Source organism: Gigantopelta aegis, chromosome 4, assembly GCF_016097555.1.
Source record: "Gigantopelta aegis isolate Gae_Host chromosome 4, Gae_host_genome, whole genome shotgun sequence".
Taxonomy (NCBI): Eukaryota; Metazoa; Mollusca; class Gastropoda; order Neomphalida; family Peltospiridae; genus Gigantopelta; species Gigantopelta aegis.
The window spans coordinates 43,374,538-43,402,521 of record NC_054702.1 but is presented as its reverse complement, the minus strand read 5'-3'; the positions used below and the strand labels follow the sequence as shown (position 1 = coordinate 43,402,521).

At 36.7% G+C, this 27,984-nt stretch overlaps 1 protein-coding gene across 2 annotated transcripts in view; it reads left to right on the top strand.

Annotated features, from left to right (window-relative positions):
• The window catches only part of LOC121370584 (3-hydroxybutyrate dehydrogenase type 2-like), a 30,997-nt gene extending 16,899 nt beyond the window's left edge, over positions 1–14,098 (top strand). For both annotated transcript variants that reach the window (XM_041495901.1, XM_041495902.1), the window contains exons 6-10: positions 3,521–3,581; positions 5,370–5,483; positions 9,232–9,290; positions 9,527–9,619; positions 11,042–14,098. In XM_041495901.1, coding sequence (XP_041351835.1) covers positions 3,521–3,581; positions 5,370–5,483; positions 9,232–9,290; positions 9,527–9,619; positions 11,042–11,095 — 381 coding nt within the window. In that variant the 3' untranslated portion in view covers positions 11,096–14,098. The remainder of the gene's footprint in view (positions 1–3,520; positions 3,582–5,369; positions 5,484–9,231; positions 9,291–9,526; positions 9,620–11,041) is intronic.
• The last annotated feature ends 13,886 nt before the right edge of the window (positions 14,099–27,984 follow it).

Sequence of the window (27,984 nt, the reverse complement as noted above, 5' to 3'; positions counted from 1 at the left end):
ACAGTAATAAACCATGTCCATTACAATTTTAGGGGTGACAGGTAATATTCCACAATACCGGTATGTATTTTTGTATCTAGACAGCATCAATTAATTGGCTCGTCTGGTTACCAATCAAATACACACCTGCCAATCAGGAATCACAGGTAGAAGCAACTAACAGCATAGACCAATTAACTAAGAAAACACTCCGTGTATTACTGTATTTGACCGGAAATAAGCCCAGGTGCCAAGACAACTCATTGTGAGCTTAGCATGGGGTGGGCTTATTCCCAGACAAGGGGCCAGTTTTGTTGGAAAAAAATATGATAATAATTAAAATAAATAATAATAATTAAATGTACTAGGAAGAAAACAAAAAACTTTCAGTAGCATATCTATTAATTAATGTTCCATTTGTTATTAATAAATAATAATTGTTTATTAATTAAATTGTGTTTTTTTTTACTAGTATCTAATTATCAGAAACACACCTTCTATGTTACAGTTACTTACCAGTGCTGTTTATTTACATCCAAAATTTAATGCTGAGAAGACTTAAAACAACAGCAATTAACAACAAACTCAATAGCTTATACACCCATTTCTGACACAGTCAGCCAGCTTACACTACAAAAAATTGTCAATCTAAGGTCATTGTTCTTAGCCAATCAGAATATGGTATTTGCTTAATTAGCATTAACTGTGGACCCAGTGTGGTGGTAAAAATAGACATTGTTTTTTAGTTCATACTTGGGCTTGGATACTTCAAAGAAATACTGCAGGCATGAAATTGAAAACAATGTTACACACTGTTATTGTTAGACTGCTAAATCTCACTGGTGGTAAAATATTGTGTTACATTTCTGTTTAATTATCTGCCAAGGTATGACCTTTTAAATGAACTGGACTGGACTGGAAATTCTATTAACGTGCCCCTATCCACAGAGGTTCAGGCACGCCCACTACGGATTTAGCCTCTGACTTCGCCAGTGACTAACTCCGGAGCAGAGGGGGGGGGGGGGGGGGGTAAGTTTGAGGTGGGCGGAATTTGGAAAAAAGCCATTTAGTAGAGTCAACGCGGGCGCGGACCGAATAGCAGACACTTCGCAAACTTGAAGTAACACCGAGTGGGAGCCGTGCTCTGATTGGCTGAATTTCAATTCCTCGGTGAAGCCTGTAATTTACCTAAGTCTACAAAGAGTAACTGCATCCAAAAACATGTCTGGACTCTAAATTAAAACCAAAAAGTTTATGACTGCTCGGCCGAAAAGGTTTTAAGGTGATTTTGAGCAATTTAGACGGACTGCCGAAAATAAAGGTTTACCGACTGTTTACAAAAAAATAAACAAAGTTTTTGAAGTGACGGCCTAAAAAATTAAAGTCAGTAAAGTCCATACTCACGGAGGCAAAGGAGGTTGGCAAAGGGGAGGACGTCACGGCGAGCCGATGAAGTTCGTTACGTCGAAATGCGGGCTGGCTGGCCGGTATGTGGATCCTGCTATCGACTTGGCTAGTGCTCGATACTCTTTCCCGGCTATGATTTTGATGGCTCGATGGAGGGTCGGGTTATCCATTTCTGGGAGTAGCAGTCCTTGATTGTAGATCCCTTTCCGGCGTACGGTGAAACAGAGTCCACGGCCATCCCGCATTGTGACGCTGTGGACACACAAGTCTCCCTCTGACGGGCTTGCTGGTAATGGTCTAAAGGCCTTGTGCTTAGGTTGCGTGAATAGCTGCCGGACGTCCTCAATGTTGGTCTTGATTAACTGGGAGTAGCGCGTTGACAGTTTGACGGCCTTGAGTGACCACTGCTCCTCAGTTTCCGTAGCAGGATTCGGCGGTTGTGTCGGCGGACCTGGCTTGGCTGGTTGGTCGCCTGGAGACACAATTGCCTTACGCTTGGCAACGACCACAGGTCGGGCCTGGGACTCGACTGCGGCACTCTTCCGAGGCGGAGGTGGCATCGCAGGAGTCCCGGGGGCTGAAGTCTCTGGAGTTGATGGGGGCGATTCCATCACCGCTTGGTTGAGTTCCGCCCCTGGCGAGTCGACGGCTGGGTCCGGCTGGGCTGGATCCGCTGGTCTCGTTGGTGTTGATCGGTGCTGGGGGTGCTCAACGGAAGAGGCCGCTGCCGGCAGTTGAGCTGCCGGTTGTTGTCCGCCCCTGGCGTGTCCGTCTTCCTCCTTCTTCTCCTCCTGGTTGGTTTCCTTACCGGGTCACCGTACACCAAGGTCACGGTTGCCCTGTGGCCTGGTGTACGTGACGCGGTATTCCAGAAGCACTCCATAACTGGCAATGAGTCCCCCAGGTGGGGGGGTAACTCAAGAGAGCAGGCACACACGTCTTGCTTCATCGCTAGCCGTTTTGAGACTTTGAACTTTGAGGAAACTTGCAATTTCGTGTTATTTATAAGGTGACGAAGTTGGGGGTGGACTTCTTTACGAATGAGGGCCTAATTTCTTAAATGCTATCAAAACGGAGTGGGCTTATTCAAAGACATGGGCTTATTTCCGGTCAAATACGGTATTTCAGTACGTAGGTTAATGCATGGGCAAAACATTGTTAATTGTTTCGACTTGTTGTGTAGCCACTTTGACAATGGTATTTTATTTTGTATTGAAAAGTAATATATATAGTGCTAGATATACTTATTGCTGGCTTACTGGGATGTGTATTATTACAGAACATTGCAATGTACGACTATTTATCATCCCGCAAAAACCAGGTAGATTGTGTTTCTCTAGTTCTAAGGCTCCTTCCTGACGTTATGCGTTAAGTATTACGTAACCACCAGCTCGCCATAGGGCGTACTCACTGAGATGGTACAAAATGGCTGCACCCGTTATATATAATAGTCGTCACATTTAACCATTTTATTAATTAACTATACGATTATATGTGTTGATATTAAGCAATAATGTGCATTATATATCGTTGAATATGCATACCGGGCCAAATGCCTTAATTGTCCTCTCCTTTAAGAATTTAGCTTCATTCATTTTGTGTTTATATCTTTATAATAGTTAATATATAAACAGTTCTTCTTACACACCCTTTGGTGAGAACATCATTCGTTATTTTTGATAACACATACTTGGTTATACATGTACGTTTGTTAACAATTTCAAGACATACAACTGGCTGCTCCTAGGTGATGACCAGATGATCAGTGCCATACATCCAATGAAAAAACAGCATGGTTGAAATCAATTACACTGTGACGTATAGTTAACCTAACAATCATTTGTTTGTGATGCGCCAGGGCTGTAAATAACCTTTAGTGCAATAATTTTTTTTTAATTTTTTTAAAACCTGTTTTTTGATATGTAAGAAATAGAATAATACATTCATGTACATTAGATACCATTTATCTCACAGCTTGTTTAAAAATGTATCAAACTCGCTTTCGTTCATTAGATACCTTTTAAACAACTTTCTGTGAGATAAATGGTATCTAATGGCCACTCATGTATTATTCTCTATTTATATGTACATCGAGTGCTGATAATAGGAACTGTCTACCGGGTTTCTCTTTCAGATGATCAGCCAGAATGCAGGAAGTGTAATCAATATGTCATCTGTTGCATCCAGTATTAAGGGTAAGTTGAACTTGCCCATGTTGTGGTTAACTAGCCAGTTAGTCTAGAACTTACTGAAGATGTATGATCAACCAATAGTAGGTAAATATTCTGAGATGATATGTGAAAACTACCTATTATATACAGACAAGCCTTGAAACTGACAAGAGACAATTTGCCACTCAAAATATACAACATGCTTTCTGATAATCACTTTCATTAGCAAATTTTGCTAGCCATCTTAAAACATTGTACAACTAGTCAGATTAAGAAATTACTTAATTAGTGACAACTGTACGTCGACATTAGGAGTAGAATGACCAGTAATAAATTAGATATTGTAAAAAAAACCCTCAAAATATTAGTATAAATTTGCTAAAACAAATGAGAGTAAAGTTTATATCAGTTTATTCCAGATTAAAATGTCAGAAGCAGGGATTGCTTCCCATTCCACAAAATTAATTTTGAGCCTTGATATACACCAATTACATTTAGAAGTAGTCAGTTTATGTCAGTTATTTATCACAGGTGAGAAGAAAGAGGATTATTTAATAACATCAGCTTGTTGATTTACATACAGACTAAGTACATTAATTTTGTGTTTATCGACATGCACTGTGTATTATAGAACATAATGTGCTGTACATTTAAAACCAGCCCCTGCGCGTGCTGTAACCTCATCGTGGTGCAAGGGTGTAACATTTTCTTTGAGAATGGCCAATACAGCACAAAATTGAAGTTTTGAGTAAAATTCAGTATCTATCTGTGATATTTGTGTTTTTGCACAGTTCTTTACACTGTTTTTGTTTAAATCTTGAATTTTTATATTGATGTTGATCATCACTTTATTTATTTGCATTACCGTAGTTTGACGCCCAATAGCCGATGTCTTTTTCGTGCTGGGGTGTCGTTAAACATTCAGTCATTCATTTAAAACCAGGAAGACCATTTGTCAATTATCCACTCTAACTCATATTTAGAGTATGTATTTTGTAACTGCAACCTATTCCAGTAATATAATATGCTCATTATAAGTGTATTTAAATGCATTTAATAGGAAGTGACATGCTAGCTATGTTGAAATCGATAACATTACATCAAAATAGGTCACACTGGCAAACTTTCAACATGTAATAATTATACACCTCACTTTTGGTCAAGTTAAGTACTGTATTATTGCACTATACTATGGCAAATTTGGTCAATCAATAGAAAGTAGTAAATAATGACATAAAAATAGTGTTGAGTTGTAAAAATAAAATACAATGGAATAGCCTGTGATGTCCAAACTGAGAGTCAATGTATAAAGATCGTGTATGTCAAGGTCACATTGACACAATGAATTAAAACTCTTTAATGATTGTAGGCTATTAAGGGTTGTTGGCAAAACACGCTTGCTTAGGTATAAATATTTGACAATTGCATTACTACAGAGTTGTAAATTTAAATTCAATTATATTAAAATACCAAAAGTGTGACATTGTATGTTATTCCCATGGACCCTTCATATATATATATATATATATACATTTGTATTATGTATATCTTCAATACCGACAACAGCTGAACACAGATTTTCTTAAATGGATACTTAACACTAAATGGATTACTTCTATCTTTGTGTATATGTATTCAATAGCTTAACACAGGTTTGGCAGTACAAATCATTAAGAACCAGCTTGCATTAGAATCAGATTTGAAGGTAGAAAATCTTTAATTATATACAGTAATGTTGTAAAATATTGTGAAATCCTTTTACAAAGAGCATTTATTACTATTATCTTGTGGGGGTTTTATTTGCTGTTACAGGTGCCGCTAACAGATTTGTGTATGGTGTTACAAAGGCTGCTGTGATAGGCTTTACAAAATCGCTGGCTGTAGACTTTGTAAAACACAACATCCGTGCCAACAGCATTTGTCCAGGTCAGAAAATCCACCATTTTCATACAGTAAAATGTTTCATAGAGACATCTTCTATAATGAACGACCTAATGATACCTCGTTGTGGTTGTTGGTGAGTTGATTATAGTGTGGTATTTGATAATTAGAAAATCATCCTAAAACAATTATTAATAATAGAAAAAACAATCTTTCTAAAGACTGACAAATAACATTAAGTTATAATTCACCAGAATTGTTTGTTGTTGTTTTTTGTCAAACATGAATACTTCTCAATGGTTTTCCAGTCTTAAAGACATTTGGCCAATTTTTTAAATGCCAACGTAGTGCAAAGACATCCATGACAAATATGCCAGATTTAAAATTAGTTAGCAGTACCAAGTTGAAGTACCAAGTATGAATCTTCCATTTATAACCTAGACGTCTGCACACATGAAAAAAACAAAAACAAACTGAAATACCCAGTGTCATATGGAGATTGTATGACATGGTGGAGTTTACCTCACTATCAGACCAAGTTTTGTGTGCTGAAGTTGACTGAGAAAAGGAGTTGTAACAATTTCAATTGATTGTCATGAGAGCAGTGTTCTGTGTGATTTGGTGGAATACATGCAGTGTGCCATTCTCTGATGCTAACTCCACCTTGCTTACTGGCTTTCTGTTATCCTAACTGGCACTCATACCAGGGAAATCAAAATCATAATTTCTCAGTGAGAAGTTATCATGAATTGATGTAACCTACAATATTATTTTGGACGATTTGGCACTCACAAACCAATGTCATCACTAGTTGGCAAACACAGAATGACGTCATTTAGTTTAAAGAGTTTGCATTTATGCCTCTCTGTAATTTTATAATAAGATTTTTTAAATTTCAGTATCTGCTGTAAACACTGTCATTAAGATGTAAGTTCAATGCAAGTTTGAGTTAATTGACTAGTTTACACAGATATAAGTCATCTACCCATACAGTCGGTTACCTAGGTAAAAATCATGTGAACCGACTTCTGGGCATTTTGGTTACTTAACATTTTGAAATACTGTACAGATATTGCTACGAAATCAGTTGAAAAATATTGCTTTGTTGCAAAATGACTTTTTAAAAATGCATTTGTAATGTTAGTATAGTACAGAACCATAGTACATAATATTATGTGTTAGGGTCAGCTAACTCACTGGTTATGCAGATATATTCACATATCTGAGCAGTCGGGTACCTAGGTATAAATCATGTAAACAGACTTCGGATACTTAAGATTAGGTATAAATCATGTAAACAGATTTTGGATACTTAAGATTGGGTATAAATCATATAAACAGACTTCGGTATAAATCACGTAAACAGACTTCGGATACTTAATATTGGGTATAAATCACATAAACAGACTTCAGATACTTAAGATTAGGTATAAATCACATAAACAGACTTCGGTATAAATCACGTAAACAGAGTTTGGATACTTAAGATTGGGTATAAATCACATAAACAGACTTCGGTATAAATCACGTAAACAGAGTTTGGATACTTAAGATTAGGTATAAATCACATAAACAGACTTCGGTATAAATCACTTAAACAGACTTTGGATACTTAAGATTAGGTATAAATCACATAAACAGACTTCGGTATAAATCACATAAACAGACTTCAGATACTTAAGATTGGGTATAAATCACATAAACAGACTTTGGTATAAATCACATAAACAGACTTCAGTATAAATCACATAAACAGAGTTTGGATACTTAAGATTGGGTATAAATCACCTAAACAGACTTCAGTATAAATCACGTAAACAGAGTTTGGATACTTAAGATTAGGTATAAATCACATAAACAGACTTTGGTATAAATCACGTAAACAGACTTTGGATACTTAAGATTAGGTATAAATCACATAAACAGACTTCAGATACTTAAGATTAGGTATAAATCACCTAAACAGACTTCGGTATAAATCACGTAAACAGAGTTTGGATACTTAAGATTAGGTATAAATCACATAAACAGACTTCAGATACTTAAGATTAGGTATAAATCACCTAAACAGACTTCAGATACTTAAGATTGGGTATAAATAACCTAAACAAACTTCAGATACTTAAGATTAGGTATAAATCACCTAAACAGACTTCGGTATAAATCACGTAAACAGAGTTTGGATACTTAAGATTGGGTATAAATCACATAAACAGACTTCAGTATAAATCATGTAAACAGACTTTGGATACTTAAGATTAGGTATAAATCACATAAACAGACTTCAGATACTTAAGATTAGGTATAAATCACCTAAACAGACTTTGGTATAAATCACGTAAACAGAGTTTGGATACTTAAGAATGGGTATAAATCATGTAAACAGACTTCAGTATAAATCATGTAAACAGACTTTGGATACTTAAGATTGGGCATAAATCACGTAAACAGACTTCGGTATAAATCAGGTACACAGACTTTGGATACTTAAGATTGGATATAAATCATGTAAACAGTCTTCGGATACTTAAGATTGGATATAAATCATGTAAACAGTCTTTGGATACTTAAGATTGGATATAAATCATGTAAACAGTCTTCGGATACTTAAGATTGGATATAAATCATGTAAACAGTCTTTGGATACTTAAGATTGGATATAAATCATGTAAACAGTCTTCGGATACTTAAGATTGGATATAAATCATGTAAACAGTCTTTGGATACTTAAGATTGGATATAAATCATGTAAACAGTCTTCGGATACTTAAGATTGGGCATAAATTACATAAACAGACTTCAATTACTTAAGATTTTAAAATACTGTCCCGGCTACATTTAATTTGTGATTTGAATTGTGTGTATAGTTAGAGGTGATTTACTGACAAACAGTGAGTAGCTATTACAATGATGTGGTGGAATACTGTTCAGGAGGCTATACAAGTCTGCATGGCTGAAGCAAAACCTCAAATTCGGGCAAAAAGTATAGAGATATTCAGGCAAAATGTGTTAACCTGAGACCTTTTTACCATGTATTTCCATCATTCTATCTTCAAAATTAGTTCTAATCAGTATTAATGCATAGTGTTTTGTTTGCAACCCTATATATAGGTGTTTGATAGTACATGTAATACTAATATGAATAAATGTTGTTATCCAGATTCAGTCATTTTCATTTAATTCGGGCAAACACCAGCCTGCCCCCTACAAAAATGGGAACCCGTATGCCTATGCATGTGAATTATTTAGATACATTTGTATACGATGAACACAAACAATTTATTTATCCCAAAATGGAATAAGTAGAATATATTCCAAATCATAACATTTTCTGACAAAAACTATTTATGTATTAGTTAATTTCACCCTAATTTTGTTTATTAGTCCCCTACCGGTCCAACCAGAAGTGACTATAGATTTCATCTCCGTCCTTCTGTCCATCCGTCTGTCTGTCTGTCTGTCCATCTGTCCCACATATAGTTTTCCGGATGTTTTGTTTAGAATGCTTTGAGATATTGAGCTGTGATTTTGTGTATAGCATTATCATGTACTGTTATAGATCAGGTTTGACTTTCATCTTGATTTACCCATTTGTGATGGAGTTATGGCCCTTGAACTTAGGAGATATAAAAATTTGTTTTCCAGACTTTTTTTTTCAGAAGACCTTGAGATATTGACCTGAATTTTTTGTATAGCTTTATCATGTATATATATAACATGTATAATAAATTTCAAAGGTTCAGTTTTAGTTACAATTTTAGAACATTTATTAAATATTTTATTAATATTGTAGGTACAGTAGAAACACCATCTCTGGATGAAAGATTAGCATCCTTGCCAAATCCTGAACAGGTATTTATTCATATTACCATCATTTTACATAAATATTTTTGGAATTAGATTTTTATTTTTCTAGTACGTGAATACCTACCACTTATATTTTTCTCTCTTAATTCAGTTTTTTATTTATTATATGTGAGGTCATCTAAATATTTCTAAAGTACCAGTAATACTATGTAGAGCAGTTCCAATTTTCTCAAGGAATTTGTGTGTCCATTTAATATATCTAATTTGTTTTAACATTTCAGGCTAGGAAGGATTTCATAGCCCGTCAAAAAATGGGTCGATTTGGAACAGCAGAGGAAATTGCTCATCTGGTTCTGTACTTGGCATCTGATGAGGTTTGTCTTTAAATAAAGTGTAATCTTGTGCAATTGTACACATTAAAACACAGGCTATAATTCGTATTATGTTAAAAAAAACCCTATTAATTCCATACCTGAGATACTAGTGATGGGAAGTAAATATTTTGTAACTGATCATCAGTTTCTACAACTGGTCAGCTGTTGATTTAATGTATATTATGACTAAAGACACATCTAAAGACATATAATATGCCTTTTTATTAAAATAAAGTTGTAAATACTAGTATGCTTAAACCTATTTTGTTACCAAAAAATGTAGGCATTGTACAGTTGACAACACTCACTTTTTGACTCCTACCTAAAACAAATGTTTGATATCAACAAAACAATTTGACACAATCTTAAGTCAAAGCTAAAACATAAATCAATTGTACTTCCTTCTAGGCTACTTACAAAAAGAGTCGAATTATAATTTACAAAATTGATATCTATTATTTATGTATAAAAAGAAACATATAAATGATACCTGTAACAATAATATTCTATAGTGTCTACAGTATTGGTAGATAGACTAATGTTAAAAGTTAAAGTTTGTTTTGTTTAACGACACCACTAGAGCACATTGATTATTAATCATCGGCTATTGGATGTCAAATAATTGGTTATTCTGACATATAGCCTTAGAGAGGAAACCCACTACATTTTTTTCCATTCGTAGCAAGGGATCTTTTATATGCATCATCCCACACAGGACAGCACATACCACAGCCTTTGATATACTAGTCGTGGTGCACTGGCTGGAGCGAGAAATAGCCCAATGAGCCCACAGATGGGGATTGATCCCAAACCGACCGCATATCAAGCGAGTGCTTTACCACTGGGCTATGTCCTGCCTCATGAGTCCAAAAGTCTAGATACTAGTGTGATTACAGACAAAAGTCTAGATACTAGTGTGATTACAGACAAAAGTCTAGATACTAGTGTGATTACAGACAAAAGTCTAGATACTAGTGTGATTTCAGACAAAAGTCTAGATACAAGTGTGATTACAGACAAAAGTCTAGATACAAGTGTGATTACAGACAAAAGTCTAGATACTAGTGTGATTACAGACAAAAGTCTAGATACTAGTGTGATTACAGACAAAAGTCTAGATACTAGTGTGATGACAGACCTCCTTCATAGTACTATGACTTGTGTGTTTACTGGTTTTCAAACAAAGATTGTTTTCAACAATGCTCTTGTCATTTAACTGAGGTGTACATGTTTTCAACAATGCTCTTGTCATTTAACTGAGGTGTACATGTTTTCAACAATGCTCTTGTCATTTAACTGAGGTGTACATGTTTTCAACAATGCTCTTGTCATTTAACTGAGGTGTACATGTTTTCAACAATGCTCTTGTCATTTAACTGAGGTGTACATGTTTTTAAGTGTGCGTTATCTTCTGTTTTTCAGTCCGCATTCATCACTGGTCAAGAATTTGTCATCGATGGAGGTTGGAGTTTGTAATTGAGTTGACAGCATTGTGTGTAATTATCACTACAGAGGAGTATCTTGAAGAATGTAATTACAGGAATCTAAATCTGAATGAATGAATGAATAAATGATTACCCGGTATTATATATGCAGATGGCAATAGTAAAATTGTGTGCTGGTGGAGGCCTTCTTAAGACTGTATCATTCATTCAGTACAAAAATAAACAGTGTCTTTTCTTTAACATGTATTCCGGAATTACTAAATTACCTGTAATTAAATAATTATATGTATGCAATGAACTTCAACATATTACGTAGGCTATTTTCATTCCACAACAAATGTGAATGAATCCATATTAGGTTTTTATGTTGGTTCTCAAAAAGGTATGAATAAAAACAAATTTAATTTTGAGTAAAATTTACGGTAAATCATGAAAATAATGTGTCAAGATATTGTTACCTTGTGACAGGTACACAATACACACTAAACTGTGAATTTTTATTAATGCATCTGGTAAATGCATATTTAAAAGATCACACCGCAAACAAGAAATTCCATGTTATTTTCAATAAATTCGTAGGCAGATTTTATACTGTACCGCTTATGGGAAGTATACAATCATTGTCCAATTATTAATTATTGTATCTAATTCCAAGGAATACTTATCAGAGATGCTTACCACAAAATGAAAACAATTTTGTTGTTAATGTAAAAAATCCCATCATTTTGGCTTTGTACACAATAAATATTAGATTTGGGCTGAAATAATATTAGTGTGTATCGTTGTTGTTTTTTGCATAAGTGTATGCAGATAGTATTTTACCTTACCATGATTTAAATGTAAAGTGTTATACTATCTGAAATAAAAATAAAATGATACATACAAAATTTTAGCTACTACAAAACAGAATGGTCAGAAATGTTTTGCATTGATATTTATATTAATCGCAAAAATATGTAGACTAAGAAATGTGTAAGTTTTAATTTTTTATAGAGATTATAGACTAGCTAAGCCAACATCATGATAAGATAGCTACAAACTCAGGATGGTCCCTTCGATAAAAACTCATGAGGCAATAATAATGTACCTAAATTGTTGGAAGAAAAGCTGCTGCTACTATTAGAAAATTAACAAAGGTAAAAAGAGCAAGGAATGGGCTGAAATAATTAAAATGGTGAAGTGAAAAGAAGCACATTAATCTTTGTTTCAGAAATACCAGATTGTAAATGAAGTTGTAGCTGACTGTTATTGTGATACAAATAATATGATTAATAGTGAAGAGTAAATACTTTGTTTGTTTTGTTTAATGGCACCACTAGAGCACATTGATTTATTAATCATCGGCTATTGGATGTCAGTGAAGAGAAAATAAATAAATAAATAAATATTTTTAAATACCAGACATTTGAAAAGAAGTTGTATGTGACTGTGATATAAATAATAGTGAATAGTGAATGAATGAATGAATGAATGAATGAATGAATGAGTGAATGAGTGAATGATTAAATATATTATAATTTGTGGATAGATATGTAGCATTGATTAGTAGTTATACGACTCTTTTAAAAATATTTAAAAAATGAAAAGGACCAAGAGGTGTATAGGTCTATAGAGCTCTGCTAATTAATTTTAAATATTCAAATTTCAGTAAATAATCATTCATTTGTAAAGACCACAAATTCCACAATATCTCTCTATTAGTTTGTGAAGACTGACCCAGAGAAACATAGTAACAAGTTTCAGATAGACTTATAAAGTTTCAGTTTAATAAAAATGTAAAACTTCCAAAATACTGTAGATCCTGAAATTAATGTGATTATAATATTAATGAGAGTTTGTGTTATTCACATTGATAATATGACACATTTATTTCTCTGTTTTGTCCTGCATTAGTCCAGCAAATTATGTGTCACACACTATTAAAACAACAAAGATTAAAACAACTGGAGCACAATGCAAGGCGAAACAGACTAATTGTCCAATAATCCAAAAATGCCGATACGGTCCATCACATGTGAATAGCTTTTAGCAAAGTAAACAGACATGTCTTGTTAGGAAAATAATATTTCAAAAGGAGGCCAATCGCATTAATTTCATGTCGCATTTTAGTCTGCCTACCGTCACTTGCATTAATTTAGGGACACATTAATTTCAGGATCTACAGTATCTCTCAATTAATTTGTGAAGACTGTCCCTGAGAATACTTACACTACATTTCAGAACTATCCAATCAAACTCTAGTAGAAGGTAGACTTTCAAATTTTCAATGTTAAATTTCTATTTAAAATGTTTCAATTTAATAAAAATTCACAAATTCAAAAGTCGCTATTAGTTTGTGAAGACTACCCCAGAGAATCATACTGGTAATACCAAATTTCAAAACTATCTGATCAAAACTTTAGGAGAAGATAGACTCCACAACCGGTACCAACTGGAAAGAGGAAATACTGAAGTTATCAGAGTTATGTAATCCTGCGTTCACTCTTTGTACTGATGGAACGTGACAACCAGTCGACTGGAAAGAGGAAATACTGAAGTTATCAGAGTTATGTAATCCTGCGTTCACTCTTTGTACTGATGGAACGTGACCACCAGTCGACTGGAAAGAGGAAATACTGAAGTTATCAGAGTTATGTAATCCTGCGTTCACTCTTTGTACTGATGGAACGTGTCCACCAGTCGACTGGAAAGAGGAAATACTGTAGTTATCAGAGTTATGTAATCCTGCATTCACTCTTTGTACTGATGGAACGTGACCACCAGTCGACTGGAAAGAGGAAATACTGTAGTTATCAGAGTTATATAATCCTGCGTTCACTCTTTGTACTGATGGAACGTGACCACCAGTCGACTGGAAAGAAGAAATACTGAAGTTATCAGAGTTATGTAATCCTGCGTTCACTCTTTGTACTGATGGAACGTGTCCACCAGTCGACTGGAAAGAGGAAATACTGTAGTTATCAGAGTTATGTAATCCTGCATTCACTCTTTGTACTGATGGAACGTGACCACCAGTCGACTGGAAAGAGGAAATACTGTAGTTATCAGAGTTATATAATCCTGCGTTCACTCTTTGTACTGATGGAACGTGACCACCAGTCGACTGGAAAGAAGAAATACTGAAGTTATCAGAGTTATGTAATCCTGCGTTCACTCTTTGTACTGATGGAACGTGACAACCAGTCGACTGGAAAGAGGAAATACTGAAGTTATCAGAGTTATGTAATCCTGCGTTCACTCTTTGTACAGATGGAACGTGTCCACCAGTCGACTGGAAAGAGGAAATACTGAAGTTATCAGAGTTATATAATCCTGCGTTCACTCTTTGTACTGATGGAACGTGACCACCAGTCGACTGGAAAGAAGAAATACTGAAGTTATCAGAGTTATGTAATCCTGCGTTCACTCTTTGTACTGATGGAATGTGTCCACCAGTCGACTGGAAAGAGGAAATACTGTAGTTATCAGAGTTATGTAATCCTGCATTCACTCTTTGTACTGATGGAACGTGACCACCAGTCGACTGGAAAGAGGAAATACTGTAGTTATCAGAGTTATATAATCCTGCGTTCACTCTTTGTACTGATGGAACGTGACCACCAGTCGACTGGAAAGAGGAAATACTGAAGTTATCAGAGTTATGTAATCCTGCGTTCACTCTTTGTACTGATGGAACGTGACCACCAGTCGACTGGAAAGAGGAAATACTGAAGTTATTAGAGTTATGTAATCCTGCGTTCACTCTTTGTACTGATGGAACGTGACAACCAGTCGACTGGAAAGAGGAAATACTGTAGTTATCAGAGTTATATAATCCTGCGTTCACTCTTTGTACTGATGGAATGTGACAACCAGTCGACTGGAAAGAGGAAATACTGTAGTTATCAGAGTTATATAATCCTGCGTTCACTCTTTGTACTGATGGAACGTGACCACCAGTCGACTGGAAAGAGGAAATACTGAAGTTATCAGAGTTATGTAATCCTGCGTTCACTCTTTGTACTGATGGAACGTGTCCACCAGTCGACTGGAAAGAGGAAATACTGTAGTTATCAGAGTTATGTAATCCTGCATTCACTCTTTGTACTGATGGAACGTGACCACCAGTCGACTGGAAAGAGGAAATACTGTAGTTATCAGAGTTATATAATCCTGCGTTCACTCTTTGTACTGATGGAACGTGACCACCAGTCGACTGGAAAGAGGAAATACTGTAGTTATCAGAGTTATGTAATCCTGCATTCACTCTTTGTACTGATGGAACGTGACCACCAGTCGACTGGAAAGAGGAAATACTGTAGTTATCAGAGTTATATAATCCTGCGTTCACTCTTTGTACTGATGGAACGTGACCACCAGTCGACTGGAAAGAAGAAATACTGAAGTTATCAGAGTTATGTAATCCTGCGTTCACTCTTTGTACTGATGGAACGTGACAACCAGTCGACTGGAAAGAGGAAATACTGAAGTTATCAGAGTTATGTAATCCTGCGTTCACTCTTTGTACAGATGGAACGTGTCCACCAGTCGACTGGAAAGAGGAAATACTGAAGTTATCAGAGTTATATAATCCTGCGTTCACTCTTTGTACTGATGGAACGTGACCACCAGTCGACTGGAAAGAGGAAATACTGAAGTTATCAGAGTTATGTAATCCTGCGTTCACTCTTTGTACTGATGGAACGTGTCCACCAGTCGACTGGAAAGAGGAAATACTGTAGTTATCAGAGTTATGTAATCCTGCATTCACTCTTTGTACTGATGGAACGTGACCACCAGTCGACTGGAAAGAGGAAATACTGTAGTTATCAGAGTTATATAATCCTGCGTTCACTCTTTGTACTGATGGAACGTGACCACCAGTCGACTGGAAAGAAGAAATACTGAAGTTATCAGAGTTATGTAATCCTGCGTTCACTCTTTGTACTGATGGAACGTGACAACCAGTCGACTGGAAAGAGGAAATACTGAAGTTATCAGAGTTATGTAATCCTGCGTTCACTCTTTGTACAGATGGAACGTGTCCACCAGTCGACTGGAAAGAGGAAATACTGAAGTTATCAGAGTTATATAATCCTGCGTTCACTTTTTGTACTGATGGAACGTGACCACCAGTCGACTGGAAAGAAGAAATACTGAAGTTATCAGAGTTATGTAATCCTGCGTTCACTCTTTGTACTGATGGAACGTGACCACCAGTCGACTGGAAAGAAGAAATACTGAAGTTATCAGAGTTATGTAATCCTGCGTTCACTCTTTGTACTGATGGAATGTGTCCACCAGTCGACTGGAAAGAGGAAATACTGTAGTTATCAGAGTTATGTAATCCTGCATTCACTCTTTGTACTGATGGAACGTGACCACCAGTCGACTGGAAAGAGGAAATACTGTAGTTATCAGAGTTATATAATCCTGCGTTCACTCTTTGTACTGATGGAACGTGACCACCAGTCGACTGGAAAGAGGAAATACTGAAGTTATCAGAGTTATGTAATCCTGCGTTCACTCTTTGTACTGATGGAACGTGACAACCAGTCGACTGGAAAGAGGAAATACTGTAGTTATCAGAGTTATATAATCCTGCGTTCACTCTTTGTACTGATGGAACGTGACCACCAGTCGACTGGAAAGAGGAAATACTGAAGTTATCAGAGTTATGTAATCCTGCGTTCACTCTTTGTACTGATGGAACGTGTCCACCAGTCGACTGGAAAGAGGAAATACTGTAGTTATCAGAGTTATGTAATCCTGCATTCACTCTTTGTACTGATGGAACGTGACCACCAGTCGACTGGAAAGAGGAAATACTGTAGTTATCAGAGTTATATAATCCTGCGTTCACTCTTTGTACTGATGGAACGTGACCACCAGTCGACTGGAAAGAAGAAATACTGAAGTTATCAGAGTTATGTAATCCTGCGTTCACTCTTTGTACTGATGGAACGTGTCCACCAGTCGACTGGAAAGAGGAAATACTGTAGTTATCAGAGTTATGTAATCCTGCATTCACTCTTTGTACTGATGGAACGTGACCACCAGTCGACTGGAAAGAGGAAATACTGTAGTTATCAGAGTTATGTAATCCTGCGTTCACTCTTTGTACTGATGGAACGTGACCACCAGTCGACTGGAAAGAAGAAATACTGAAGTTATCAGAGTTATGTAATCCTGCGTTCACTCTTTGTACTGATGGAACGTGACAACCAGTCGACTGGAAAGAGGAAATACTGAAGTTATCAGAGTTATGTAATCCTGCGTTCACTCTTTGTACAGATGGAACGTGTCCACCAGTCGACTGGAAAGAGGAAATACTGAAGTTATCAGAGTTATATAATCCTGCGTTCACTCTTTGTACTGATGGAACGTGACCACCAGTCGACTGGAAAGAAGAAATACTGAAGTTATCAGAGTTATGTAATCCTGCGTTCACTCTTTGTACTGATGGAACGTGTCCACCAGTCGACTGGAAAGAGGAAATACTGTAGTTATCAGAGTTATGTAATCCTGCATTCACTCTTTGTACTGATGGAACGTGACCACCAGTCGACTGGAAAGAGGAAATACTGTAGTTATCAGAGTTATATAATCCTGCGTTCACTCTTTGTACTGATGGAACGTGACCACCAGTCGACTGGAAAGAAGAAATACTGAAGTTATCAGAGTTATGTAATCCTGCGTTCACTCTTTGTACTGATGGAACGTGACCACCAGTCGACTGGAAAGAGGAAATACTGAAGTTATCAGAGTTATGTAATCCTGCGTTCACTCTTTGTACAGATGGAACGTGTCCACCAGTCGACTGGAAAGAGGAAATACTGAAGTTATCAGAGTTATATAATCCTGCGTTCACTCTTTGTACTGATGGAACGTGACCACCAGTCGACTGGAAAGAAGAAATACTGAAGTTATCAGAGTTATGTAATCCTGCGTTCACTCTTTGTACTGATGGAATGTGTCCACCAGTCGACTGGAAAGAGGAAATACTGTAGTTATCAGAGTTATGTAATCCTGCATTCACTCTTTGTACTGATGGAACGTGACCACCAGTCGACTGGAAAGAGGAAATACTGTAGTTATCAGAGTTATATAATCCTGCGTTCACTCTTTGTACTGATGGAACGTGACCACCAGTCGACTGGAAAGAGGAAATACTGAAGTTATCAGAGTTATGTAATCCTGCGTTCACTCTTTGTACTGATGGAACGTGACCACCAGTCGACTGGAAAGAGGAAATACTGAAGTTATCAGAGTTATGTAATCCTGCGTTCACTCTTTGTACTGATGGAATGTGACAACCAGTCGACTGGAAAGAGGAAATACTGAAGTTATTAGAGTTATGTAATCCTGCGTTCACTCTTTGTACTGATGGAACGTGACAACCAGTCGACTGGAAAGAGGAAATACTGTAGTTATCAGAGTTATATAATCCTGCGTTCACTCTTTGTACTGATGGAACGTGACCACCAGTCGACTGGAAAGAGGAAATACTGAAGTTATCAGAGTTATGTAATCCTGCGTTCACTCTTTGTACTGATGGAATGTGACCACCGGTCGAAGCAAAGTGAACGGGGTACCACGATCTCGGGTATCTGAGAATTGAAAATCTGTGTGACCCATTTATTGGTTACACAGAAATAAATCCAGGTAACCCAGTTACTTTTTGCATAACCCGTTGTATCCAAGTAAATGGTGATCAAAATTTCACGTGAACCAAAAATAGGTTATACAAAATTAGGTTTGCATGAGCAACGCGCGAACGAAATGATCGTTCTTGCAATTTTCAGAGGCCTGCGATTTGTGCCAGAACACTGACTGAGATAAAACCAACATGTGGTGCAATCTTAATAACCCAAGATAAAACCAACATGTGGTGCAATCTTAATAGCCTGTGTAACTGATAAAACCAACATGTGCTGCAATCTTAATAACCTGTGTAATTGATAAAACCAACATGTGCTGCAATCTTAATAACTTGTGTAATTGATAAAACCAACATGTGCTGCAATCTTAATAACCTGTGTAATTGATAAAACCAGCATGTGCTGCAATCTTAATAATCTGTGTAATTGATAAAAATTAATAACATTCTGTAGTGTCTACAGAATTGGTACCTAGAACTGCAGTTTACCCATCATTTAAACATGGTTTCTGTAACTTGTTTATATAATGGACCTAATTTTCCCTCTTTAAATTCTTCTCCAGTAGTGGACCACATCATAACAGAACAAAAAGACATGTATGGTGATGGCCAATTTCACCCCACTTGTGATGTAGTCGTACTATGTTTATAATGTTAAGAGATTTTCTTCTGTTTTAAAAAAAAAAATCAGAAGTAATTTATTATTTAATAAAATTGAATAATACTATCTGTTGTCCTTGTTTAAGTTATTATTCAATATGTGTTTTCATTGTGTTACCAGTGAAGTTAGTACGTTCAAAACAAATGTAAATAATAAATATTACCTCGAGCATAAAAAAAAAAAAAAATATATATATAACCAGAAACAAATAGAAACCCCAATCAAACTCAAACCTGAATAGACTGAAATATTCTGGGTTTTTAGACTGTTAAAACTTTCTATTTCTGGAATAGTTCACAATTAAGAAGATATTTTGGCAAATGCTGGTGGTTCCATACAATATACACTAATTTAAAATATTAAATCCTTATTCACAAACAAGAAAACAATTTTTAGCAATATTTATTTGCAGTGTAAATTTATTACTCAGTGAATTAATTAATGAAACATGTACAAATGTTGGTATATAAATACAAATAATCACATTGACAAAACTTATATATTAACAAAATTCAATGACAGCCTTTAACAACTTGAAATATTTCACAGAAGAACTATTCAAAATAGCTTTAAAATTTAAATAAAAGTCCCATCTGGTTGTTTTTATTTTAACTGTGCATAGATAAAATACATTAATAACTATAGGTGTGACAAAATGTAATACCAGTGTTTTCATGTTAATATCTGAAGTTCAGTCATTATGGTACAGACATAATATCACAACAATTTGCCTGTACCTAATAGAAACCACAAATAGTTGCCTGTATCAACAGTGCCCAATATAGAATATATAAAACATTCATTCTAAATATACTGATGGAAAGAAAGGATCACACAGATAGCAACAAGAAATAATGACTGCATCAGAAATCAATTCATATTGTCAGAAGTTGACTGGGAACATATAGGCAGCACATTCAACACTACAGACATTCAATCCCACGTTACAACTTGGTATGAAATATAGATTACTACGCTAGTAGTGAATTAAATTTGTTCTTTAATTTGATGTGTTCCCTTATTTCTTTCCATCAGTATATCTAGGCTCTTTATTAAGGCAACTATTACATTATATACTGATGGAAAGAAATAAGGGACCATGTGTCAGCAAATAAAACCCCCATCCATTGTGTCAGGACGTTAACTACTAATCCCCCCCCCCCCCCATCCATCGTGTCAGGAAGTTACCCACTAATCCCCCATCCATTGTGTCAGGAAGTTACCCACTAATCCCCCCATCCATTGTGTCAGGAAGTTGACCACTAATTCCCTTTTCTATCATGTCAGGAAGTTGACCACTAATCCCCCATCCATTGTGTCAGGAATTACCCACTAATCCCCCCCATCCATTGTGTCAGGAAGTTGACCACTAATCCCCCCCATCCACTGTGTCAGGAAGTTAACAACCAATCCCCCCCCCATCCATTGTGTCAGGAAGTTAACCACTAATCCCCCCATCCATTATGTCAGGAAGTTAACCACTAATCCCCCCCCATCCATTGTGTTAGGAAGTTAACCACTAATCCCCCCATCCATTGTGTTAGGAAGTTAACCACTAATCCATCCCCATCCATTGTGTTAGGAAGTTAACCACTAATCCCCCATCCATCTTATCAGGAAGTTACCCACTAATCCCCCCCACCATCCATCTTGTCAGGAAGTTAACCACTAATCCCCCCATCCATTATGTCAGGAAGTTAACCACTAATCCCCCCCCCATCCATTGTGTTAGGAAGTTAACCACTAATCCCCCCATCCATTGTGTTAGGAAGTTAACCACTAATCCCCCCATCCATTGTGTTAGGAAGTTAACCACTAATCCCCCCCATCCATTGTGTTACGAAGTTAACCACTAATCCCCCATCCATCTTATCAGGAAGTTACCCACTAATCCCCCCCCCCCCCATCCATCTTGTCAGGAAGTTGACCACTAATCCCCCCATCCACTGTCAGGAAGTTAACAACCAATTCCCCCCCCCATCCATTGTGTCAGGAAGTTAACCACTAATCTCCCCATCCATTATGTCAGGAAGTTAACCACTAATCCCCCATCCATTGTGTTAGGAAGTTAACCACTAATCCCTCCATCCATTGTGTTAGGAAGTTAACCACTAATCCCCCCATCCATTGTGTTAGGAAGTTAACCACTAATCCCCCATCCATCTTATCAGGAAGTTACCCACTAATCCCCCCCCCCCTCCATCTTGTCAGGAAGTTCACCACTAATCCCCTATCCATCTTGTCAGGAAGTTAACCACTAATCCTACTACTAGTTAACTACTAATCCCCCCATCCATTGTGTCAGGAAGTTGACCACTAATCCCCCCATCCAGTGTGTCAGGAAGTTAACCACTAATCCCCCCATCCAGTGTGACAGGAAGGTAACAACTAATCCCCCCCATCCATCTTGTCAGAAAGTTAACCACTAATCCCCCTATCCAGTGTGTCAGGAAGTTAACAACTAATTCCCCCATCCATTGTGTCAGGAAGTTAACCACTAATCCCCCTATCCAGTGTGTCAGGAAGTTGACCACTAATCCCCCATCTATTGTGTCAGGAAGTTGACCACTAATCCCCCTATCCAGTGTGTCAGGAAATTGACCACTAATCCCACATCTATTGTGTCAGGAAGTTGACCACTAATCCCCCATCCAGTGTGTCAGGAAGTTGACCACTAATCCCCATATCCAGTGTGTCAGGAAACTGACCACTAATCCCCCATCTATTGTGTCAGGAAGTTAACCACTAATCCCACATCCATCTTATTAGGAAGTTACCCACTAACCCCCCCCCCCCCCCCCCATCCATCTTGTCAGGAAGTTAACCACTAATCCCCCATCCATCTTGTCAGGAAGTTAACCACTAATTCCTCCATCCAGTGTGTCAGGAAGTTGACCACTAATCCCCCTATCCAGTGTGTCAGGAAATTGACCACTAATCCCCCATCTATTGTGTCAGGAAGTTGACCACTAATCCCCCATCCAGTGTGTCAGGAAGTTGACCACTAATCCCCATATCCAGTGTGTCAGGAAACTGACCACTAATCCCCCATCTATTGTGTCAGGAAGTTAACCACTAATCCCACATCCATCTTATTAGGAAGTTACCCACTAATCCCCCCCCCCCTATCCATCTTGTCAGGAAGTTAACCACTAATCCCCCATCCATCTTGTCAGGAAGTTAACCACTAATTCCTCCATCCAGTGTGTCAGGATGTTAACCACTAATCCCCCCATCCATTGTGTCAGGAAGTTGACCACTAATCCCCCCATCCAGTGTGTCAGGAAGTTGACCACTAATCCCCCTATCCAGTGTGTCAGGAAGTTGACCACTAATCCCCCATCTATTGTGTCAGGAAGTTGACCACTAATACCCCATCCAGTGTGTCAGGAAGTTGACCACTAATCCCCCATTTATTGTGTCAGGAAGTTGACCACTAATACACTAATACCCCATCCAGTGTGTCAGGAGTTGACCACTAATCCCCCACCTATTGTGTCAGGAAGTTGACCACTCATACCCCATCCAGTTTGTCAGGAAGTTGACCACTAATCCCCCCCATCTATTGTGTCAGGAAGTTGACCACTAATCCCCCCCATTTATTGTGTCAGGAAGTTGACCACTAATCTCCCCATCTATTGTGTCAGGAAGTTGACCACTAATCTCCCCATCTATTGTGTCAGGAAGTCGACCACTAATACACTAATACCCCATCCAGTGTGTCAGGAAGTTGACCACTCATACCCCATCCAGTCTGTCAGGAAGTCGACCACTAATACCCCATCCAGTGTGTCAGGAAGTCGACCACTCATACCCCATCTATTGTGTCAGGAAGTCGACCACTAATACCCCATCCAGTGTGTCAGGAAGTCGACCACTCATACCCCATCCAGTGTGTCAGGAAGTCGACCACTCATACCCCATCCAGTGTGTCAGGAAGTCGACCACTCATACCCCATCCAGTGTGTCAGGAAGTCGACCACTCATACCCCATCTATTGTGTCAGGAAGTCGACCACTCATACCCCATCCAGTGTGTCAGGAAGTCGACCACTCATACCCCATCCAGTGTGTCAGGAAGTCGACCACTCATACCCCATCCAGTGTGTCAGGAAGTCGACCACTCATACCCCATCTATTGTGTCAGGAAGTCGACCACTCATACCCCATCCAGTGTGTCAGGAAGTCGACCACTCATATCCCATCTAATGTGTCAGGAAGTCGACCACTCATACCCCATCCAGTGTGTCAGGAAGTCGACCACTCATACCCCATCTATTGTGTCAGGAAGTCGACCACTCATACCCCATCCAGTGTGTCAGGAAGTCGACCACTCATACCCCATCTATTGTGTCAGGAAGTCGACCACTCATACCCCATCCAGTGTGTCAGGAAGTCGACCACTCATACCCCATCCAGTGTGTCAGGAAGTCGACCACTCATACCCCATCCAGTGTGTCAGGAAGTCGACCACTCATACCCCATCCAGTGTGTCAGGAAGTCGACCACTCATACCCCATCTATTGTGTCAGGAAGTCGACCACTCATACCCCATCCAGTGTGTCAGGAAGTTGACCACTAATACCCCATCCAGTGTGTCAGGAAGTCGACCACTAATACACTAATACCCCATCCAGTGTATCAGGAAGCCGACCACTAATCCCCCATCTATTGTGTCAGGAAGTTGACCACTCATACCCCATCCAGTTTGTCAGGAAGTTGACCACTAATCCCCCCCATTTATTGTGTCAGGAAGTTGACCACTAATACCCCATCCAGTGTGTCAGGAAGTTGACGACTAATACCCCATACAGTGTGACAGGAAGTTGACCACTAGAGTTGTCTTTCCTTGTTTTCCCATAAGTAGAATTCATTGACGGGTGATCATTCCGGTGGTTATTAGTGAAGTAAATTTGGTATAGATTTGCTACAAATGTTTGAGTATTGAGTGTTCAGAGGACCTTGATATAAGTTTAAAACATGCACAGTAACATAGCATTAATAATATTATTAAATCTATATTTAATAACTAGCACATCGTTCTGTTTTAAAATAACATGAAAACCAATGTCTTTCAAATACCTGTTGATATTCATTGATTAATGTAATCAATCCACTAGGTATTATAGGCCCTATATTCTGTAAATGTTATTGATATGTATTTAATTTAGATGAAATATATGGTGTACATGACTTGTTAACTTTATCATCACAGAAATATTTTAAATGTGATGGTTTTAATGATGAAAACACTCTCGAGACAAACAATGCACCGAGAATGTTAGTTCACCATAAGGATATCCTGAGCATTGACATGCCACAACTGTAGAAGAATATACTATTTGAGTACTAATATGATTATCAAAGCACTGTATTGTAGTGTGAATCATATGGACAATAAAAGTAATGTAACTGGGATGAATCCTCTGATTTGAGTTCTTTATTATACTCTTACAGTTACAATGCTTAGCAAACCTTTTGAGTTTTAAATTAAATTTAACCTAGTACAAATATTAGAACGATCAGAAACATGTTTAATATACAGACACTAATATTTTATGCAGAAAAATATATTTGATATGTAATTACAATCATTAAACAGTCTCTATTAGTCGATAGCCATATGTTTGACATCCAATAGCCGATGATAAGATAAAAAAATCAATGTGCTCTAGCGGCGTCGTTAAATAAAACAAACTTTTCTATTAGTCGATAGCATCTTAAAAATAGCAGCAAACTCAAGAATGTCCATTTAATGCAAGCATTTTCAACTGATTACTTGCATACCCTTCCCTAGAAAAATGTGAAGAACTATTGGTATTGAAGTGATCAAATATTTTCTTTTGACTAGGCATTTCACATGAACAACTTTCAAGCATTTCACAACATAATGAATTATACTTGAGTTACAAATTAAAGAAAACAATCTATCATATGTCTATTGGAGACCAGGAAATCTTAGTCTGACAAACAGAATTATTTGTCTAAAACAAGTCCTGTATGGTGAGGTTCCAGACAAAACCGTTGTATTTTAAGGAATAAGATTTCAACAGACCTAAGTGCCCAAAGAACTACATGTATATCAAATTTTTAAAGTTAAATTAAAAATAATTATTGCATCACAAAACTTGTTATACAGCTTTTTCATTTCATTTCAATATATTTTTGTGATGATATTAAATTAAGGTTTAAGCATGCTGGCCTGGGCACACACCTCCGGTATTTGGGCTGTCTGTCCAGAACAGTCGGTTTGTGATTAGTGAGAAAGAAGAGGGAAAGAAAAAAAGAAAGAAATGTTTTATTTAACAATGCACTCAACACATTTTATTTACGGTTATATGGCGTCAGACATATGGTTAAGGACCACACAGATTTTGAGAGGAAACCCGCTGTCGCCACTACATGGGAAGAGGGTGTAGTGATCTTACACCTACTCATTGATTCGTTAAAACTCGCTCTGGGTGGGAGCTGGTGCCGGGCTGCGAACCCTGTACCTACAAGCTTTATGTCTGATGGCTTAACCACGACACCACCGAGGCTGGTTATACAGCCTGTAATTGATCTTGGAAGGATTTGGTAAAATACAGTGTGTGTTACCTGTAGTTTAATAACATTTGTACCTGTAGTTTCTTAACATTTGTAATAATTTTCAAATCTGTTCATGTTGTTTGTTCTTACAGAATTATTTAAGTATAAAAAATAAATTTATAACCAACCTAAGTATCCTGATTTAATACAAATACAAAATTGGCACATTCCCGGAAACATATCATTTTGTTTTAGGGCTGATGTAGAAAAACAAATTGACCTGAGACAAAATATAAAGGGATATAATCATGTGAATGTTAGCACACAAAAACAAAAGATCCCCTTTAATTCCCAAGTTTTATATAAGAATTAAGTCACCTGGACTCATGCTTATAAAACTGAGCCCAGACTCAATCTTTAATGATATCACACGCATACAGTTTGTATGGTGTTCACATCTTAGACTATTAGAATCTTGAATCTAGATTCTAAAAGTTTTATAAGCACCAGACCAGAATTGAGCACTAAGCACATAAACACTGCTGAATTAACAAATAACTGATAATTTTAAAGTTTGATTACAAAACTAAACATATATAACAAATACATAATATGGTGTATCATATTGCAACAATTCCTTTACTCATTTTAAAAATAGAGAAAGTACATGTATTAAAAAATGCGAAATAATTATATACCAAACCTACTTGATGATGCAGAATAAGTGTGGAAGTATTGAAAAAGCACTGCCATTTACAGACTTTGTTTTCAGAACAATTTTCTTTTATTTCTGTCATCTTGGTAAGGATAAAATGGTCCATGATAGTAATTTTAAAACTCTTTAAAGGGACTATCTCGAGGTTTGCTACATTGTAAGATGTTTTCAACTAATAAGATTTCCTAATGACTAATATTACATATTAAATATATTTTCTTTAGAATATCTGTATATGCAATGTGTTTGTAATCGTCCTAATATTGGTAAGTATCCTATACTAAATTTAATATCCCAATAATTTTGTTTGTACGAAAACATAGTATATATTAGGAAATAAAATACGTTTGACCTAGTGCAATCACTAGTATGATCAAAAACATGACTGTATAACTAATATTTTATTTTAAAAAATATATTTAATAATCAGTCATTAAAAGTCTCTGTTGGCTGGAATCATCGTAACAATTACTGAAAACACAGGATAGTTCAGTTAACTGAAAATATGGAAAAGCTGACATCTGTAAATATGATTTGTCAAGTGGAAATTTATAAATAATAAATATGTATACATGTACATGCTTATTTTGTGATACAGTATTTATGGATGCAGCACATTGACAATTACAGATTTAATATTTTATTCGTAAAATTTGGGATTTACATACAAATACATGTACCAGCAAATTATGAGATCAGGATTTATAGATTTGTTAGATTTAATTATAAATTTAAATTGATCATAATTTTTCTATGGATATAGGATTTAATGTTACAGTATAAGATTTAGTATTTTATTGTATTTATAAACAGTTGAGATTTTTTTTTGTTGAAGATTTTTACTAAATAAACTAAATCAGAAAGTGACATGAATGTATTTTATTATATTATATTATTTTGATTTTGTTAAAAACCATATTATATATGTTATGTTTGGTTCAACCTTATTAGCCTTTGACTTGAGCAAAACATAACACCTGTTTTGGAAAAAAGATCATGTTTTAATTAAAAAAGAAAAGAAGAAAAAGAGTAAGATAGTTTGTTTGGTTGCCCCACCATTTTGTCATACCATGTCTTAAGGCTAATTCACATTGGGTGATAAGCGGCAATGATTAGCGGAAAGTTCCGATCACCGCCGTCACAGCAAGTGTGGCACCAATCACTTAGCTCTCATCATTTGGTGTATACTAAATGAAATATGTAATGCAGACAGTTACTATATATAATCAAACAGGTCTGATTTTTCCTTGACAATTAATCCAACAATCTGTGACACCCGTAACTTGTTAACTCCACATAAAATATCAATAGACAGTCAAAAAGTGATGATCTTACTGAATTATTTGTAAGTCAACCATATAATGTGTAAATATAGAAG